General features: G+C 44.5%; 1 protein-coding gene across 1 annotated transcript in view; it reads right to left on the bottom strand.

The window, feature by feature from the left end:
• Window positions 1–4,965: 4,965 nt before the first annotated feature.
• The window catches only part of prmt3 (protein arginine methyltransferase 3), a 50,796-nt gene continuing 35,071 nt past the window's right edge, over window positions 4,966–20,690 (bottom strand). Inside the window, exons 14-16 of the mRNA XM_069165651.1 lie at window positions 14,948–14,998; window positions 14,076–14,163; window positions 4,966–5,206 (exon numbers count right to left, since the gene is read on the bottom strand). Of these exons, the coding sequence (XP_069021752.1) occupies window positions 5,097–5,206; window positions 14,076–14,163; window positions 14,948–14,998 (249 nt within the window). The 3' untranslated portion in view covers window positions 4,966–5,096. The remainder of the gene's footprint in view (window positions 5,207–14,075; window positions 14,164–14,947; window positions 14,999–20,690) is intronic.

Here is a 20,690-nt window from a genome sequence, read left to right as displayed (position 1 = left end):
TGAAAAGTTGCATGAGTAAAAAGACTGTTAAAAAGTATGTGCTAAAAATGGTCTGAACTATAAATAGTTTTTTTTTTCCACTTAGCAGGTTTTACGCACAACGCGCTCCAGGCTCTATACGTTCCTTCGTGCGTCACCGATAGGCGCATTGATCAAGTTAAAAAAAAAAAAAAAAAAAAAAAAAAGAGGGGGCGAGGTCTCTATAAACCTACTCATTTGTTAAAGTCTTACGCAAGAAGGAGGCTTTTTTTTTTTTTTTTTTTTTAATCACGTGCGTCAGGAGGAACCGGAGGCAACCACTGGAGCCTGCACTGGAAGCAGTGACAGCAGAGGTGGGGGGGGGGGGCACACTGTAGATTCTAAACCACTGCATTGCGCATCTCCAAGTCTCCTTTTGAACGGATAATGCATATATGCAAGTCCACTGTGTGCTGATTTCTTTCAAAACTATAAAAAAAGACAAGAGTCGACCTCTTAAGGAGGCGATTAAGCATCACTTGTTCATCTTAAATTGTATTAGGCCTTCATATATAGGAGACCATCGCACTGTGAGATGTGGAGGAAGTGAAGCCAAAACACGCAGAGAGTTTTTACATTAACCACAGGCCCAAACAGGGGAGGGAGATGGACTTCGTGTAGACTAACCTTTTTCATCTTGACACTTTGCAGCAACATGGAAATCATTTTCCTTAATAAAACCAGATGCTCTCCGGCCCTCTCAACTGAAATGACAAACGCTTAGTTAGACGTGTGCGTCGTTGCCAAACACGTTTGATTACAGGGATACAAGCCAAATCACAATAGCCTAATAACAGGCCTTATAATAATAATGAAAAAAAATAATCATACTAATAATAGTAACAGTGCGTTACTAACTAAGGGTGTATAACATTAATAGTCGAATCAGTAGCCTATTTAGGCGACAGCCCATGAGCTAAAATAGTCACGTCAATTTTAATAACTGTTCATCGGCTACAAGAATGGAGAAGTGCGTAACATTTAAAACACGTCATTATTTTTGAAACACGTGAATTTTACGTCAATAGGCCTAAAACTGTTCACTGGCTACAAGGGAAGGAGAATTGCGTTACTAAAAAAAAAAAAAAAAATCTTTTCAATATTTTGAAATATTTCTATATTTTAACCCATTAAGATTTGAATAGAGCCAAAGCTTTAAAAAAAAAAAAAACTTTTGTTTCAGTCTCATTAAAATGATGCAGCCAGGTGTATAGGCTACTTTTTCTATTTGATTTCCGGGTTTGAACCTGTGTTAAATTTCACGACACTTGAGGAGGTTTGGAGGCAGACTCCCCCCTGCTGTGACCCCCCCCCCCCCACACACACTCTCTCTCGGGCCCCCTTCACTTGCTATGCATGCCGCGCGGCCCGAGCTTGTAAATCTCCGTCCGTTCCAGATAAGAGGCTGAAGCGGGTGTATTAGACGCCGCCTTGAGTTTAATTACATTGTCAACAGAGAATAATTGTAATTGATTTCTGCTCCTCTTTCCGGAGAGCTCTGAGCACATGGACTGACACACGGTTCCCCGCCCACACACGCACGCGCACACACACACACACACACACACACACACACACACATACGTTTCATTCAAAGATGTAGCAGAGATTTACACACACGTAGTGACGTACAGACAACGTCAACATGTTCAGCTGATGTTTATCTGTTGACTTTAAGCTCGAGTTGATTGTATTTTTTTATTTTTTTTGCCTCAATTTTAGTTTTTTTTTTTTTTTTTTTTTACTTCTTCCTTTGGTGCAGTCTAATTCCTGATCGAGGCGAAACTAACTGCCTCGCTGGGGGGGGAGGAGGGGGGAGGGAGGGGAAGGGTTCTGAGCGTCTCCTTCGTGCTCGTTAATTACACGAGCTCGTGTAATTAATTGATCACTCCCCACTGTCGCGTGAGTGATAAGAAGCCGTATCCATTTGGAAAAGCGCCTGCTTGGAGAGAGAGAGAGAGAAAAAAATAAAGCAAGTGATTGAAGCGGGAGGAGGCGTCGTGGTCCTGCAGCAGCCCGACAGAGACTCTCCGGCACTGTACGGTTCAAGTTCGGCCGATAATGTGAAGAAACTGCCTCCTCAAAGACGCAGTTAACACGTCTCGTAATTGTATTAATGGCTGTTAATGCCTTTTCCAGCTATGTCGTTTTAAACAAGAGCTCGAGTTTGTTGTTTTTTTGTTTGTTGTTGTTGTATTTATTCACTTGTCAAATCGGTTTTTAAAAAGGCTTCGAGCCAGCAGGACAAGTGGTCCAACCCAAATAAAATGAAATGTGTTGTAAATACTGGACTTTTTATACGAGAAAAGAAAAAGGATATTTTCCCCTTATAATTAAGCTTTAAAGTGCATTCAATTTCCAAAATGGACCGTGATATGCAGCATTTTGAATCTTGAGAAAATGAATGTCTTCTTTTGAGACTAGTGACAGCGCCAATATCTATATTCCAAACAAAAGCAGATATTAAAGGGCACTTTAAGGGATTTTAAGACACAAAAAAAATTCAAAGTGTCAGCTTTTTTTAAATTAAATTATTGCAAGAGAATGTCAGCATGGAGCTGCAAGAACTCAGTGTGATATAGGATTTTTTTTTTTTTAAAAGAGTCTGCGCTTGTGCATCTGGTCAAATAATTCCACTAATCGATGAACTACGGCTAAAGAGTTATTAACAAGATATTCAAGCTCCAGCTTACAGTCCAGCGGAAATCTTCCTTTTTAGCCAACCTAAAAAAAAAAAAAAAACATGCACAGACACACACGACAGCCGGGTCTCGTGAGCATCGGCCTTATTTCACGTGAGCGTGAACGCCAGACTGTATTGATATAAAGGCAGAGAGGACAGAGAAGCAGTAGAAATACATCAGAAGATGTGGCTGTCAAAACCACCAATAAGACGGGCAGCCAGCCCCACAGTCTGCTCTTCCTCCTCCTCCTCCTCCTCACAGATGACTACTCTTCCTCAGAGTTCAGGATTCATCATCTCAGGCAGAGAAGGAAGGAAAAATAAAAAAAAAATAAAAAAATCTTTAATTGTAAGCAGACCTGCTCAATGAAGTATGTAAAGAGGCTTCAGTCAGCCTTTTTAAAGCTTAAATTCATTTTGCATTGTCCCAGTAATCTCACGGAAGATGGATGATGCCCCCGGTGAGATCTCATGCAGCTCAAAGTAGGACAAAGAGGAGAAGTACTTGGCAAAAGTACAAGAGCTCTTAAACAAGGAGCAGTCAGGGTCCTTGTTTTTTTTGTTTTTTTTTTTTAGTTTTCTGGAAATTTTTGATCCGGCAGTGGAACATGAGCAAAAGGGGGGATGTAGAAATTGTTCTGAACCACTCGGCTACATGGACATTTGAGGGTAAATCCTCATCTAAACAAATTTTTTTTAAGTTGTCCAGATATCGAGGTTACAAATGCAGTCTCAAAGTATTCAGATCCCTTCATGTGTGGAACACTTATTTCTTGTAGAAGATAAGTCAGGCCTTTTCTGGACTCTATAAACCATATCAGAATAAAAACACGTTTCTAGCATTCCTTTGCACGTTTATTAAAATCAAAAGCTGAAATCTCTCCTTACACTATCTCTACGCCTCAGCCTAACAGCCTTAGAGATAGTGGAAGAAGCTCTGACATTGCTCGGAGTAGAGACGCTGCTCCTTTGCGTCGAAAGGTGCCACTTGAGGTGGATCGGGCATCAGATTAGGATTCCTCCTGGGCGCCTTCCGCTGGAGGTTTTCTGGTTATTTCCAATTGGTAGGAGACCCCGGGGTAGACCCAAGACATGCTGGATAAATGAGGTGTCTCATCTGGCCCTGGAATATCTCAGGATCCGCCAGGAGGAACTGGGAAGTGTTGCCGGGAAAAGGGACATTGTGACCCAGTAAGTGGTAGGAAATAGATGGGGGCATGGAAATCTAAAATTGCGGTCATTTGCATCCCGTTTGATTTTACCATCATTGAGATGTGACGAGGACCTGGTTGGAGTCCTTTGAATGCAAATGGGTCTGAATGGACAGTTTAGAAAGGCCCAGAGTTGTGTAAATAAGGTCTCAGACTTCACACTCACATGTCAGGACAAAAAAAACCAAACCATGACGTTGAAGGAGCTCTCTGTGGACCTACACAATAAAACTGTGGTGAGGAATAGATCAGGGCGAGGGTATAAAACCACCTCTAAAGGTTTGAGTGTTCCCAGGAGCTCGGAGGTCTTACCAACGCAAGTTTGGAACCGCCAGGTTGGTTCCATTTGGCCAAAGTGAGTATGAAGAGACTTGGTCAGACAAGTGATGAAGAACCCAAAGAAGTCCTCTGCAGAGATTGGAGAACCTGGAGGAAGGACAACCATCCAAGCAGAACTCCATCAGAAACAGGTACCGCTCGTCACCTTGCTAACGCCATCCCCTATGGTGGAGCACGGCGGTGGCGGCATCATGGAATTGGGGTGCAAGGACAAGAAGACTGGTCTGAACTGGAGGAAGGATGAATGCAGTCAAACAAAGAGGAAATTCTTGAAGAAAACCTGCTTCAGAGCGCAAAGACCTGAAACTGAAGGATCAGTGACGCAATGAACAAAGCCAAGAAAACGCAGCAGTGGCTTTGAGAACCAACCCGAACCCAGGTGTGCAAAGCTTGTAGAGAAACTTACCTGAAAAGACTCGGAGCTGTAATTCCTGCCAAAGCACTGAATTAAATAGACGGTTGATTTTTTTTAATAGACTTTGCGAAAGTTATGTTTTCACTTTTGGGTGTAAACTGATGGGAAAATACCAGCTTTAATAAAGTGTGCAAAAGGTGAAGGGGAACTTATATTTCAACAGCAGGTACAGACTGTAAACATATTGTGGTAAATGTGCACCTCCCACTAAAACAGTAATCGGAGATCCCCGGAGGGGAAGTTTAGATTTCGTTATGTTACCACGTGCTTATCAATAAAACACATTCACGAGGAGCAAATCTCATAGAAGATTATTTTTATTTTATTACAATGAAGAGAGAATCCTAACGCGAAGTATCGACTCCAACATGTTGCAACACGGTCAACAAAAAAAAAGTTTGCTGAGTTCGCTGGATGTACCATGTGATGGTTACTGAAGGCCGTAAGTCAGCTTCCTGTCCCGGAGTTCGAAGGTGACCAACAGCGAGCGAGGATCCCTCTTGTGTTTACGCACGGTGATCTTTCCCTTAAGCTCCTCCCCTAAAGAAAACGGCAACGAGACAGAAATATCGACGTCAATACAGACAACGGTCATTCGTCGTAGCCACAAGTCTAAATGTTGAGGAGCAGGAGTTTGTTTCAGCCAAACGAACATCAAGAACTTGTAAAGGCTGTTAAATATTATTTCAACTTCATTCCGACACCGAAGTTTGACGACGAAGCGTTAACCGAATATTCAAACAGAAAAAAAACATGAAGAATTGATTAAAAAAAAAGAAAAGATAGAAAAAGTCCAAAAACAAAAAAACAAAAAGCAAATGCCGTCTGGAAATACGACCTGTAGAGAATAGACTGAAGACTGAAAGGATTCCAGTCAGGTAGCATCTCTGGCAAAGGTGAGAAACCCCCATTATTCTGCATTTTCCTTTCTGTCAACAAGTCGCATGGCGAGAACCGAAATAAAGCTTTGACGTTGTTGCTTTTTTTCTTTTTTTTTTGCTGCACTGGCGACTACTTCTATTTGTGAAGCATGAATTTCTCCCTGCAGGTTGTTTAAAGAACGAAGGGTCTGTTCCCCTCACAGAAAGTAAAACTGGTATTAATTTGATATCAGATACGGAGAAGATAAAATACATATATAAAAAAAAAAAAATTAAAAAAATCAGAAATCAGTTTCCCTGAGTCAGACATCGGTCAGCGTGTTCATAATAAAATGAAGTCGTCGTCGTCGTCGTGGTGATGCCCTGCAGCGGTACAGAGCTGCTGAGCTCAGGCCTCTGCAGTACGAGCGGAGACGCACCGGCGCTTATAGAAATGATGATGTGTGTGAAGGCGATGTGATTTAATGTATGTTAATAAGCAGGATGGTGTCTGTGTGTGTGTGTGTGTGTGTGTGTGTGCGTGTGTGTGTGCGTGTGTGTGTGTGTGAATGAATGCAGGAGGGCTGAGATCTCCAGATGGCAGCGAGCAGGAAGCACGTCTTACAGCACAAACGCACGAGCGGGTCGGGAGGCCGGGAGAAGACGCCGCTGATTATGACGCGTAATCACTCTGATTAACTTCACGTTTGACTGCTGGAGGTAAATGAATGTTTACCCAAACGGCAAACAAGCATCCCTCTCGCAAGAAAAAAACAAACAAACAAACAAAAACAAAAAAAACCTCCATCACGTCTCTCTCTCTCCACCCCCACCCGCCCCCCGCTCCAACATCGCTGGAAGGTTAGAGGAGGACGTGGCGAGAAAGTGCTGACTGTGGCGCTTTTTTCTCCCGGCGGAAGCGGCCCCCGCCGTCGCTGCTGCTGCCACGTCCCTCGCTCGTTACCATGCCAACGCCGCTGCCACCGAAGTCGGCTGCTGGCGCCGCGCTCCGGGTCCGTCGCTCCACTGCAGAGAGGGTTAGGCGGCCACAGCGTCTCGCCGTGGGGTGGGGGGGGGGGGCTTTTACAAAAGCAAAGAGCGGCGAGGAACAAAATGAACGAGCGCTAAATGCAACAGTGCATTTCAGATACGGACGCCGGAGTAGGAAGTAATTTTGTTACTGAGGTGCTGTACTACTTCCTGTTGGGGGAAAAAAAAAAAAGCAGAGGAGGAAACTTTAGACAATTTACTAAAGCACAAACAAAATAATGTGACAAAGCGCTGTAGAGCTTTTAAAGCCAATAAGTAACCAAATAAGAAACACACGCAAATATTATTTAAAAGACTTTGATAAAAAAAATTATCTTAAGAATGGCAGAAAATATTAATGAACACAGATATCAGGTTAAAAAAAATGATGATGAAAACTGCAATACCACCGAGTGCCACTAGAGGCCGTCTAAAAAAAAAACAACCTCTGGCTCCATAGACATAAAATTCGAAGTCAATAACGTGTCTCCACCAGTTATTTCGGTGTTGTTCGCTAAAGTCGCTCCTTCTTATTAGTTTTCTGTCAGTTCATCTAAAAAAAATCATCCCGCCATCAATTAGAAAGAGCGACAGAGGCACCGGAAGATCTCCGGCTGTGATCTGCCTCGAAGGAATTAGCATCTCAAAATTAGAACGTAAAAATGTAAACACTTTTTCGGGCTAAAAATGGTCAAACGGAGGTAAGTAACTCAAGGTGTGGTACAGATTTATGCTGCTTAAAAAAAAAAAGAAAAAAAAAAAGCTCCCATTAAAAAGATTTAATGACTGCATGGAGGACTTTTCAAGATCAGCAGAAGAAAGTAAATTACATCATGAATGCTGAAAGCAGATGGAGAAAATAAACTGGAGAATTAAAGTTAAGGTCCCGATGATTAATAGACCTGCCTTTCCTATATAACAAAAAACAACAACAACAACACTGTGTTGTCTTGATTTTTACAGTAGTAAACACACGCAAGTGTTGCCATGTGCTGGAAAAAGATGGAGCCCGTAGTAGTGAACTAAAAAGACTCCATCAGCAGCTCAGTGAACTGGGTCGGTGGTCGACAACGTGGAGGCAAGAGAACCCAACCGGAACAGAAAAGGTCACGAACACACACACACGCCTGGTTTGTGTTCCCCGTGTCTCTGTGTGTGAAGTTGGACGGGCGGCATGTGTGTGTCTGACTGACAGGATCCCGACAGGACAAAAAAAAAAAAAAAAAAAAAAAAAAAAATCACATCTCCACAGTGTGAATAAATAATAATAATAAATAATCCATGTGAATAAATGTTGGGAAAAAAAAAAAGAAGTTACCAACTAAATAAAATACGTAATCTAAACGTTTTCACACTGTGGGGCAATTTCGCTCTCAAAGTATAAAACTTTTTGTTCGTGCGATCTCCGTTTCCACGGCAACGCCTGGGGTACGACTAACATCTGGAAAACCGTAAGTCACGTCAGTAGACTCTTGTGTAACGTATGCAGTGTTTACGACCCCAGCGCGTAGGCCGACCCTTAGCGACGACCCTGGCGACGGAGATGGTGGGATTTCTCAAACTGAATAAGTACCGCAGATAAGAAACACAAAACACAAGAAGAGATTCCTTTAGAACGGGGGGGAGGGGGGGGGGGTGTCTGGAACCGGTAGCGAGTACGGACTTGTTGCTGGTCACATAAACAAAGCTCATTCAGCTGGCGTGGGTGGAGTTCAGCTACGTGAATAAATGTTGGGGAAAAAGGTCGGAGTTCCCCGATCTAGAATCTGTGGTTATGATGTTTCTTCTTCTTGGAGCTAACCCTCGTACCGGGTGGGGCTCAGTTCGGTTCGACTACGGGCGCTAAGGCAGGATTATCTATTTCTGGACGGACATAAAGACAATAATCTCCTCCCCAAAAAATAGAAATAAAACACATTGTGATTGCTTCGACTTATCTTGTAGGAACTGAAACAAGGATTCTCGGCTTTGCACCCGGAGGCGGTTTTTGGTAAAAGCAACAGAGCCTGGTGCTCATGGGACGCTGCAGTCAAACTCAAGTTGGCAAAAGGCTGATGAATGCCAAAAGAAATAATTGCTTGACCTTTGCTGACCTTTCGTTAAAAACAACACTGACGGGGGGGGGGGGGGGGGGGGGGAAGAGGTTTTAGACCAAAGACTTTGCAGTTAACTTGCTCTGATAATCCCTCATGTTTCGGATTAAAGTACCGAGGTCTACAAAACGACCGTCGTGTCTCGTCTGTTTAAATTGCTGCTGCGACTACGGGAGCTCTGCCGCGATCAGTCAATCCAACCTCCCCCCCGTTCCCCCCCGTCCCCGTCCCCCCCCCCCCCCGTTGGAAGAGGGGCCTTCTGTGCCTTTCGGTAAACCGGCCACTCAGAAAGGCAAGAGGAAGACTTAACCATGTGTGGAAATGAGTCCGGCTTTTTCGCTGCAACGTCGTACATCAACATGCCAGTGTCATTAAGCACGAGCAGGCCGCGCTGAAGGCGCCCGAACGCACCCTTCCTCCATGAAATTACACTGGAAATAAACCGCTCGCGTTAGTGATTCATTTAAACTGTTGTCCTTTACATTCGAACCGTTTTGCTCGCACTCCTACGGCATCTGCAGCTCCACGCCGGGAGAGCGAGAGTCTCATCGAGTCCCTCTGAAGCTCGGAGAAGGTGTGTTTCAAATGACACACCTCTCTTAGTACGCTAACAAATACTGCACTTGCATGCGAGCACTTGAACGCATCACCCGCCCAAATATCTGCAGCTTTAATTATTTTACCCAGGAAAGTACGTGTTTTTGTGTCCGCTGATTCTTTGTGTCGGTGCTCAGGGACAGCTGCAGCTTCCTCAGACGCCTTCATTTGAAAATTATTTACGTCGCTGGCCCCGCCCCCTTTTCCTCTACGTAGCCAAGATGGCGACCGTTTCACGTTTCGCACTTCTTTATCGGACCGTTTTGAGAGCATCATCCTGGTACTCGTAGCGCACTGCACGTTTCTGTGCTTGAACGCACTTCTGCACTCAAAATAGTGAGTGTTGGTATGCAAGTACACCATATGGGCCGCTGCGGAAGTGGCTTTAGCTGCAATACCACCGAGGGCCACTGGAGGTCTGAAGAATGTGGGTCTCCAAAAAGCCTCCATAGACTCCCATTCAAGGAGTCTCTCGAACTCGAGGCTTCATAACGGCCGTTTACGAACCAACGGGTGTGACTGGTGACTACTCTCGTACAAACGACCAACCAAATCAGCTGACTTCACGTGACACTTACAGTGATGCTCAGAACCACGGTTTGGTCCCGCCCCGTCTGACATCCTCCCTCATGCTTCGATCCACCTTTATTGAATGTATTTCTACCTCTCAGGCCTTCGCTGTCGACTGCAGAGCTAAAAAGCAGAGCTGATGAATTGCATATCGCGACCATGTGTTGAGTTTCATCCCTGAAGAACTCGGGAGGCTCGGCTCGGATGCTGCTGTTCCCTTCAACAGCTCAAGGACCTTCAGAGTTTAAAACGAGAGAGTGAAGTGGGGGTTTAAACGGAGCCGGGACAGGTGAAGGCGGCGGGGGCGTGAGGGGGGTCACGAAAGTGGGCAGGGACAACGACGAACACTGACCGACCAATGAGAGCACGGACGGTGATGCACGCCCACGTTTTTTTTGTTTTTTGTTTTTTTTTTGCGTTTGCTCCGAGCGACCCCTCTGAGCAGGTAACCGGGGCGACCGCCTCCGCGTCGACGATCACGGGACTTTTTTTTTCCTTTCACAAAAAAAAAAATACATAAATAAAAAAAAAACGTTACCTCTTTTCCTCCGGCGAACATTAAGTAGGTAAAAAGTGTGAAACGGGGACCCTCCTCTTCAATACTCGAGCTACACAAACACACCGGAGCATGACAAATGATTCGCTGTTTAATTTATTACGCTGCCAGCCGGGAGGATTTGCAGGGATGTTTTGTTCCGGGCCGCTGCCTGCCTTCCTCTCTCTCTCTCCCCCTCTCCCTCTCTCTCTCTCTCTCTCTCTCTCTCGTCCACCAGCACCTCCCCAGCAGAAGCCTCCGAGTTAATTACTGCTGCACTCGTACAAACACCTCGAAGAAGATTCGGTCTCGGGCCGCGATAAATCACCGCAGCCGGAGACAATATTAAACCAAACCGCCGGCCGTTCACGCTGAAGGTCCGAGCTGAAGGAGCTTCTCAGTCAACGGCCGAAAACAACAAAAAAAAAACAAGACCGCTGTTGAGTTTTTGTCATCTTCAAGGTGACTTTAGAAAGTTTTACTCTTATAGCCGGAAGGGAGTTAAGTATAGGAGTATGCAAGAACTCCTTTTGTATTTCAGTCTCGGTGTGTGTGTGTGTGTGTGTGTGTGTGTGTTGTAAAGTACACCATAGGAGCCTCGCAGGCAGCCGGTGAGCGCTGTTAAAAACTCCATTTCTGGTTTACGGCCCCTGGAGGAGTCTGGGGACCGTTAGGGTGCCGGGGTGGAGCGAGCACATCAATAACCTGCTTCTCACTCCCGCCTTCCTTTTCTTCTTCCTCTTAACTTTTTTTTTTTTCTGCTCTTACTGTTCAGTTCACACACACGCGCACACACACTGACTTGATGTCAATTTGAGCTCGACTGAAATAACTTTGAACATGTGTGCGTTTACAATCGTGCTCGTCTTGACTAATGCTCCAACGTGTCGCCGCGCCTCCAAATTACCCCACGACGTGCTCCGCTGACTGCAAAATCAGACCTGGTGTTATAAAAAGTCGACGAAAGAGAGAACAAAGTGTGTGAAATGAAAGAATCTTTAACATCTAAAAAAAAAAAAAAAAAAGACTAAAGTCTCCACACGGAGGTATGGTGGCCTCTAGAGGCAGCCGTCGTTATTACATGTCACAAAGGGACAAACTATCATTCGTCCCTTCGCAGTAAAGAGTTTCACAGTGCACATGTTTTCTAAGCGTTAGCTCGAGAGGAAGATCACGAGGCTGTAAAAGTCAGATTTAAAAACAATAAAAATAAAACACTAGCAAAATGTGAATCTATCCATTTATCTATTATTTATACCATCTTGGCCAGTGTTGCCAGGGGAGGAATCTTACAGCAGCGCCCTGTGAGAAAGACTTGGGTACACTGAGACAGAAGAGCAGCCAATCACTGTCGGGCACTCACACTTCTATTTAAACCTGCCGGCAACCGAGTGTTTTCATTCACCTGAATGTCTTTACAGTTTCAGAGGAAACCAGAGAACCAGGAGGGAAACTTCACAAACAAAGGAGGAAAATGCAATATTCTTCAAAAATGATATTTGACGGTTTGGCCTCAATGTTGGCACTAATGGAGCGTCCAAAATGGGAAAGGTTCATCTTCTTGGGAGCATGAATGTGCTCAATAAACATCATGGCAATCTGCAAACGAGATTTTAATATTTTTTGTGTTCAAATGGAAAATTTGAACTAGATGTTGGCACAGGAGAAGTGTTCAGTGGGGTCACAAAAAACGGGATTTATTCATCCATTGGGGACCATGAATATCCTGTCTTTGGGTTTCCAAATATTTGGCCATGGACCGAGGGACAATTTCAGCCTGGTGGTGATGAAAAAGTTACTTTAAATCAAACTTTCATGGTAATAATTGAGTTTCTTGAATTTAAAAAAAAAAAAAAAAAAAAAAAAAGCCAATATGAATGTAAAGTTGAATACTTACAGAAAAAAAAATACACTTGAAAACAGATAAAGGTGGCAAATCAGAGGGAAAACCAACCATTCTTAGTAAGATGCTGATCCATCACAGTGCTGCTGGTCATAGATTCTCTACTGAATGGATGAACTCCATTCCTCGGACAGACTTTCCCTCATTTCTTTTTATATTGATGTCGGTGCTGAGAGCTGTCTGGACACAATGATGGAAACACGTTCGGCTGAACTCCAACAGCTTCGAGATGAACGTGTGCACAAACGCACGTAGGCGAAAGAAAAGTGAAATAAAGACGTGGACGCGTTACGAGGCGTCGTCGTGCAGCTCCTTACTTTCTGTACCGCGTGAGCATCCTGTCGCCGTCCGCTGTCTCCGACGTGTTTTATCTGACCCCGCGGAGCGCCGGGCTCACGATAGCGTTCGAGCAGCGTCAGAGGTTTGACCGTTCTTATCTCCGTGGCACGCTGCCGGCCGGACGGCCCGGGAGCCGAGCGCGGCTGAAAGGCCGCCGGGCGTCAAGCGCCTCCGTCCCCCTCGCGGGTCATTTATTACAGTTGGCTCCCATCTGATAACCGGTCAGCGAGCGGACGGCCGGTCCCGAGGCTCATCAATAACCACATCAACAGACACCAAACCGCGATTCCCATTATGATAACGCGGGCAGAGGGCCAGAGCTTACTGCGGTCGTAACCACGGGACCATTCGCACGACGCGCGCAATGACGGGGCACAATGGAAAGTAATTATTCTACATGACCGTCCCGCATTTATTGAACAAAAACGTTCATATTTACAGATCTAAATATTCCAGGCTCGCAGGTTGTCCTCCCCGGAATAGACGCTGTGACGCACACGAGGCAGCGGCGTCCATATATTCTTTGCAATAAACGGAAGAAGAACCGATTCGCGACGACACGAAAGCGAAACGGGTGAAGAAAAGCGACGCCTCTCTAAGCTCCGCCCCTCGTGAAACGAAACACGCTGCAGAGCAGAGAAACAAACGAATCTGCGCGACTTTCAGTGACGGAAAAATGCGCGAGCGAATCTCACAGCTGAAATGAAACGAATGCAAAAAAAATTTTTAATAGTAGTTACTGGGCGTAACTGCAGTTCTATGAGTACATTGTGATTTTGTTTCTTATTAAACACTGACGTATAAATGCATGCGATTCCAATAGAAACAAATGTTTTATCATAACACAAAATATCTTCTAATAATGTTCAGTGTGAGTGAATTTTGTTTATTTTTTTATTAATATATAGTAATTGGCTTATTATGTGCATAATCTGTTGACATTTTCTCTGTAGAACAATAACAGCGAGGTAAACTTCACAAAAAGCGTAGATATGCAGGACGCTCTGTTATGTTTGGACTTGCAGAAAGTTATTTCTATACGGCGACGCCTCACAGCGAGCTGCACCCGCTAACAGTAGTTTTATCTGCTGATGCAGCGATTCTATAAATATTTGACTGGCCAGTTACAAAGTGCTTCTCTTGTAACATGTCATGATTCAGACGCCTGCACCCGGCTATCAGATGAAGTTTTACATGCTGTCTCTGATGGCTGAATGTGATTTGTTTTGATCCCTCGCTGTCGCCGCGGGTGACAGATAACGGGTGTCAACCAGCCTGACTACATCTCCACCACAGACAGATTACCTGCTACGACCCGCGAGAGAAAGTAAACACACAACACACGGCTAAATAAAAAGCACGAACGGAAACACTTTGTGGCCCGGCGATACGAAGATAACATCTGTAGTGTATTTGAATTTAAAATTATTTTTTTTTTACAGTGTTTCCCTGCCGTGCGATGGCGATCTGTGTGCTTACTGACCTGCCTGGACAGACACGGGCCTCTCCAGAAGGAACACAGTCTGTTTCCAGTGTGTCTTTGTGACCTGAGGACCCGTGGAGAACATCACCTGGTGCAATAATACGAAGACAAAAGGAACATAATCAAAAACACCAATCAATACCACTTATTCTCTCTTAAGAGCTACAGTATCACCTGCAGGCCTCTTGCAAAAACAAAACTTTTCGAATGCTAAAAGTCTTAAAATCCATTTACGAATCACTTTAAAGTTTTACTACTCTTAAAAAAAAACTAACTTTCTTTCAATACCAAAAAAATGAAAGCTAATTGCCTTAATTTAAGTAATGTTTTCTCACATTCATGTCATTGAGTGAATGTAGGTATGTATGCTACGGTAACAGGAAATACCAAATAATTGTAAAGTTAAAAGATACAAACCTAAAAGAAGAAGGGAAAACTATGTGCAGGTGAAGAAGAAGTCCTACTTATATTAAAACAAAACTATGAATCAATGTCGCAGCCAATCCGTTTTCATCTGCAGCTTAATCTGTATGAAAAATGACACCTGAATGTTCTGTATTTATGAGGCAAAATGTTAATTCCACGTTAAATTGTTGCAGAATTATCTGGCAATTTACTGGATCATCCCGAGCATTCAGCGCGAGTCTCAGGTACAACAGGAAGTGCAATCAAAAGGCATGTCTGTGCTGCTCACAGAGCTTGGCATCGGCTGTTCCAACTGGCCAGCTCCGCTGGGTAAGTGCTTGTATCAGCAGTCGGCTAGGACGCCCGTCGATTGCCAGCGAACGCCTCGGGGAGGAGGAACACGCTAAAGCGTGAACATAATTGAGTTTCCGTTAAATGGCTCGGTTGTTGCTGCTGCTGCTGCTTACCTTGTTGCCGCAGCCTTTGTCAAAGAAAATGTCAAAGTAGCCGACAATTGCCTGCAATGAAATATGAGGCGGGTGTTAGAATGTGACAGGACAATAAACCCCTGGATTTGTTTGACTACGCTGCAACTCTGACATGCGGAGGTGCGAGAGAAGCTCGAGGCACACCAGATATTAATGAGCAAAGTGAAGCAGAAAGAGCTGCTGTGTTTGAGGAACAAGGCAGCTAAATTTACCGTTCAAATATTTTCAGTTGTTTTTACAGTACTTCTTCTATGTGATGTTACCGTAGACCGTTTATAAAAGTGGACGAAGCTGTTGGGTCTGAAAAATGAGGCCGGATGCGGAAGTGCATTAAGCTGCAATACCACCGAGTGCCACCAGAGGTCGGCTCCAAAAACCATCCGGCTCCATAGACTCCCATTCAACTTCTCTCATGAAATTCAAAGTCCATACATTTTTCCCACCAGTTATCTCGGTGTTGTTAGCTAAAGTCGCTCCTTCTTATTATTTTTCTTGCGGTCCATCTCGTCATTAATTCGAAAATAAGACTCAAAAAGGTGTTTTTTGGGGGCGTGTCTGTTTGATTGACAGGCCTGTGGCGCAGTCAGGTTTCCGTTACAGGTAGGCGGGACGTAGTACCGTTGGGTTTCCAATCAGATCGAGTCCGATCCTCCGCTCGCTCCCCCCACAGCTCGCCCAAATACGGTCACTTCCTGCTTCAAACCGCTCCGAACGAGCAAGATGGCGCCGGCCAAAATCCGAACTCGAGGCTTCACGACGACCGCTCCCGAGCCGACGTGTGACATCACTGTTTGCTGCCGCTTGAGTGTCGCCTTTCATGATTTTGCTCGCCATGCTCACCGTATGACTGTGAGCGTGTGCGTGTGGTCTGAACAACCATTTAGCCGCCCTGTTACAGATACAGACGACATCGACACGAACTGCACTTTTATTTTCTCCAACCCGGCTCCTTCTTAAAAAAAAAAAACAACACAACTCGGCTTCACATTCAGGCTGAGTCAACAACACGTCCGACCTGCTCCCTCTCACCTCATCTGAGACTTGTCACCGGACAAAAGAAATAAATTATGAGGCAGCCGCCAACAACATTCAGGCAATTTTGCTGACAATAGATAAAAAAGAAAAGAAAAAAAAAAAAAACAGCTTGCTACATGAAATTACCAAAGGTGGCTATTTCGGCGACGGCGTTGCAGAGATGTGAAAGAAATACTCAGCAGAGAGACACTTAAAGGGAAATAAACAATAATGTGGCTTTGGTACAACTGAAGAGGAATATGTTTATCTGAATAATGTCCACCATGGGAAAGGAAATTAGACAACTATAAGAAAAATCCCTGTTTCCAAGGAATCTATTGTTACGTCGATAAGAGTTTATGGACACCAAACAAGAAAGACCTCAACAGTCTGAAGCTTCTTTAAGGCTTTTTTTTTTTTTTAAGGTTGTAGATGTGACCTGAAATGTCAAGACTTCTTTTCTTCTTTTCATTTAGCAAAAGAAAAAGATAGATTTTCCTTTTAACGTGTGCTCTCTGCTGGTCAGGATTTTCAGCTATAAACACGATTGAGCGAAAAACCAATTCATACGTCTAAAATAAAATCCGAGGGGGAAAGTCCAAGGCCGACGCGCCTTTGGGTGACTGTTTGTCAGATATGTGAGGTATACCCCCCACCTCGTATACCCCCCCCCCCCCCCCCCCCAAGGCTTGTTTTCCTCCCATTTCTGCCCCCACTGGAGGAACAGAGCCACTCTATCAATCTCGGGAGCACACTTGTAGTGGCAATGATGCAGAACTAATAGCTTTTAATCCTGACGCAGCTGACAACTTGGAGGCCAGCTCTCTGAGACAAAGAAGAGCTGAATCAATGCGAGAGAGAAGAGGGACAGAAGAGACAGAAGAGAGCAAAAATGGGGAGACAGAAAGGGAGGAAAGAAAGCTGTAAAGACAGGAGAACAGATGGGAGGAAAGCAGGGAAAACCGAAGCAGGAGAGAGAAGTTGGCTGCAAGATACTGTAAACGCCGGGGAGGAGGTTTCTCTTTCTTTTTTTTTTTTTTTTTACAGGGTTTTTATTGGTTTTGTAGCTCTCGGAGAAGCAAAATACAACACCATCTGTTCACAGCTTCTGTAAAAACTCTCCCAAATTGTAGTTAAATAATTTAAAGGAGAGCTATTTATTTTTTTTATTTTTTTTTAGACAATCACGGTGCCGTCAGACGCCGTGTTCAATACACCCCCTCCTCCCACCTCTACCCCCCCCCCCCCCCCCACACACACACACACACACCCATCAAGGCTTCAATCAACCTTTATTGACTGAGACAGGCGGGGGCAGCACGGCGAGCTCACAGCTAAACTGCCCCCCAAAAAAACACAAAAAAACAAAGTGGATAAAAGAGCATGTCAACCCAACGCAATTACAGCCTTTAATGAACGCTACAGAGAAGCTCGGTGCTCAGGTAATTAGGAAATTAGCTGTAATTACTCGTCAGGCAGAGCGGATTCACCTCTCTCAGACGGAGAGGCAGAGATCGTCGTCACAACGACTTCGCTGATGACAACGCCTTCGCCGATGACAACGCCTCGTAAGCGAGATTGATTGTCATTTCGGCGCGGTTGCAACTTTCGCGCCGCAGCGAGACGGGCAATTAAAAATTAGGCCACGGAGTGAAAAACTGGCAAATACAAAAAAAAAACTCGACACCTCATTAAAATCACATTTGAAAGAAAGAAAGAAAAAAAAAAATAAAATAAAGGAGTTTCACCGCATTGTAGATTAAACACAGGAGACGTGAGAGTGTCCGGATAAAGACCTTGAAGACTCACACCCGACGTGAACTCCACCGAGTCTATCAAATCAGAGGCTTGAAAACGATTTCAACTGAGCCGAGGGAAGAAAGTTTATCAAACCTCTCCGGGCGCCCTGAAAGGACTTAATGAGAGCTTTTACAACAACCGATAAAAAAGTAAAAAGGGAATTCAAACTTGAACTCCAGACGGAGGCTGAAAACAGGAAAAGAAGTTTGAGTTTATATTCATCTGAAACCATCTGCTTTTGACAAGAAACATATCAGGAAAAAGTATCCCAACTTATGACTAATTACAGTCTGTTTGCTCAATCTCTCAAACACTGTTTGATGAAAAGTTAAAATGCATATTGGTTATTTTATATTTTAACTCTACATGCGTTTAATTTGATCTGTTCTCATGCATCTCATTTCTTTTCTATATTTTTGTATGTTCTGTTCTGTATCTTATGTTCTGTGAAACACTGCATGTCATTTTATTGCTGTAAAGCACTGAGCTGCATTTCCTGTATGAAAGGTGCTATACAAATAAAGTTTATCATTATTATTATCATTATTATTATGTGATCTTTACTGTAGACGAAGAAATAATTTGTGTTGTGTGTTGTTTCTGTCCTCCTGATGAATTTAAGTAGGAGAGGAAATATTCTTGTAGCTCAGTTTTGGTCTCCACCGACTAATGTGAAAACAGTCTGGCTCTTTACCTCTTAAACGTTACACATTCTTCACCAGATATCTTTGCCAACTGTTTAAAAATATTTTTAGCTTATACGCTGAAAAGAGCTTGCTGTTTGCTGGAAGGAAGGTTAACGAGACCGACACTGAGTGGAGTCTGGTGCTCGGTTACGTTAAAGAAATTTGGGTACCGGTGAAGGTAACGATGCCTCGACTTCGATACCGGCTCCTGAAAAGTTTTATTAAACCCACTTTAAGAAAAAAGAAAATGACATTACACCTCGGGGTTAGTTAGTTTACAGAAGGAAGAGGGAAACCCAGATTATTTTCGGGAGCCGCATTTCACAGCTGTATTGTTAAGATGCCACAATTTACCGATGTTCCCTAAACGCCTCACACGGAGGCTGTTGGTAGATCCAACCTAGGCGGCCGCACACCGAGATCTTTTCCTGTGGAGCAGCGCAACTCGGACAGATGGGTGGCCAAAAAATATGTTTATAAGTAGTGAAATAAGGTGTTGTACGTTCGACGTCAGATTTATCCAAGTTGAAACGGAGTGACGCGGCGAGCCGACGTAGGAAACGCTGCAGCTCTCTGACGCAGATGAGATTTACTCCCGTGTTAACGCGGCAGAAGTTATGCGTTTTAAAATGAAAACATTTAGTGTGGGTGAACCCCAAGGTATCTAAATTTGGTACCGTTCGACAAGGTATTTTTCAAATGTGAGATAGTACTCAAGCAAATTTGGTCAGAGCTATAAAAAGTATCAACGTTCGGCACCCGGCTCGAGCTGAGACCGAAACAAAACAGTAAATTATGTCATATCTGAGAATTTATGTAAGTCCACGACAGATTAAGGCTTTTGTATCCCACCCACATGGGGGAAGAAAGGAAGTGAGAGAAACAGAGAGAGAGAGAAGGGGAAGGAAAAGAAAGGGTGAATTTAAAGCAGAGCGAGAGACACACACACACACACACACACACACACACACACACACACACACACAGGAAAACAGGACGAATCAGAATGAGCGCCTTTCATTTTCATCAGCGTTTAGCCTCGGGCCCCGGCTCTGTCGGTGATAAGTGATGGCAGTGGGCTTCCTGACGGCCCCACGGAGGAGGCTCTGCAACACAGAAGCTCTCTGCCCCCCCCCCCCCTTCCCCCGTTCTCCGAGAGGAGCCGGGTGTGGGGGGTGTGTGTGTGTGTGTGTGCGTGCGTGTATGTGTGTGTGTGTGTGTGTGTGTGTGTGTGTGGAGGGGTGGGGTGGGGGTGGAATTAATAATTATCATCGTGGATAACACCAACAGGGAGCAATTCATCATCGCTCCCCTTTCGCCCGGCTATGTGTCAGCGAGCCGCGTGGCCCGGCCAGATACTATTATACGATGGTGGTGGGAGGGGGGGGGGGTGGGGGTGGTACGGAGGTGGTGGGGGGGGTGGGCTAAGGGGAGGAAAAGGGAGGGGAGCTGAGGTAGAAGGAGGGGAATGGGAAAATAGAGGGCTAATGCGCTTTTGATGGGGTTTATCCAGGCGTGGAGGCTTCAAGCACGACCACCTCACGAGCAAGATGGTGTGAATTCACCCCTCAAACACACACACACACACCTCGTCCACCTATACCGCCCAACTGCTGCCGGAGTATGAATCAGCCCCGGGGCGGTGCTGTACCTCACTCACGATGCCTCTCAGACAAACAAACGTACAGGACGAGTCAGAGAAGGTCAGAGGTCAAGCTGTGCAGGACGCACTACGGTTAGCCGCCTCGCTAGGCTTTGGTCAGGAGATCAAATATGTACGCATGTGGCGTTACAATAACACTCACACAACTTAAGAGGGAAATCCCAGTTTTTTTTTGGTCAAGTTTTGCCAAACACTTTGCTTCGTGTGTCACTTTAACCAAACAGAAATGAGACTATCTTCCATTTATTTTTGGATACTTGGACAAAAGTTAACGAGCAGCACAAGGCGGTCGGCATCTGTTAGTTTTCCAAAACCACAAAAATAAAATGACAATTTCGAAACGGCCACAAACGATGAAGAAAAAAAGTGGACTGCAGCCTTTGGGCACTTTGTTTTGAGTTTTTGAGATTTCTGTTGCATTAAAAAGTTTTTGGAGAAAGTTGAAGGTTGTCAAAGCTTCTTTTCCCATTTGATGTCCTTTTTTAACATTTTTTTTTTAGAAGGTCTTTTGTTTCCCAAATCTCAAACGGTTACAAAAATGCAAAAGAAAAAAACAATT

This window comes from Embiotoca jacksoni, unplaced genomic scaffold, assembly GCF_022577435.1.
Source record: "Embiotoca jacksoni isolate LCO1_2020_lvr unplaced genomic scaffold, fEmbJac1.0.p SCAF_35, whole genome shotgun sequence".
Classification (NCBI taxonomy): Eukaryota; Metazoa; Chordata; class Actinopteri; family Embiotocidae; genus Embiotoca; species Embiotoca jacksoni.
The sequence above is the reverse complement of the archived record's forward strand: the minus strand, read 5'-3'. Positions and strand labels throughout refer to the sequence as shown.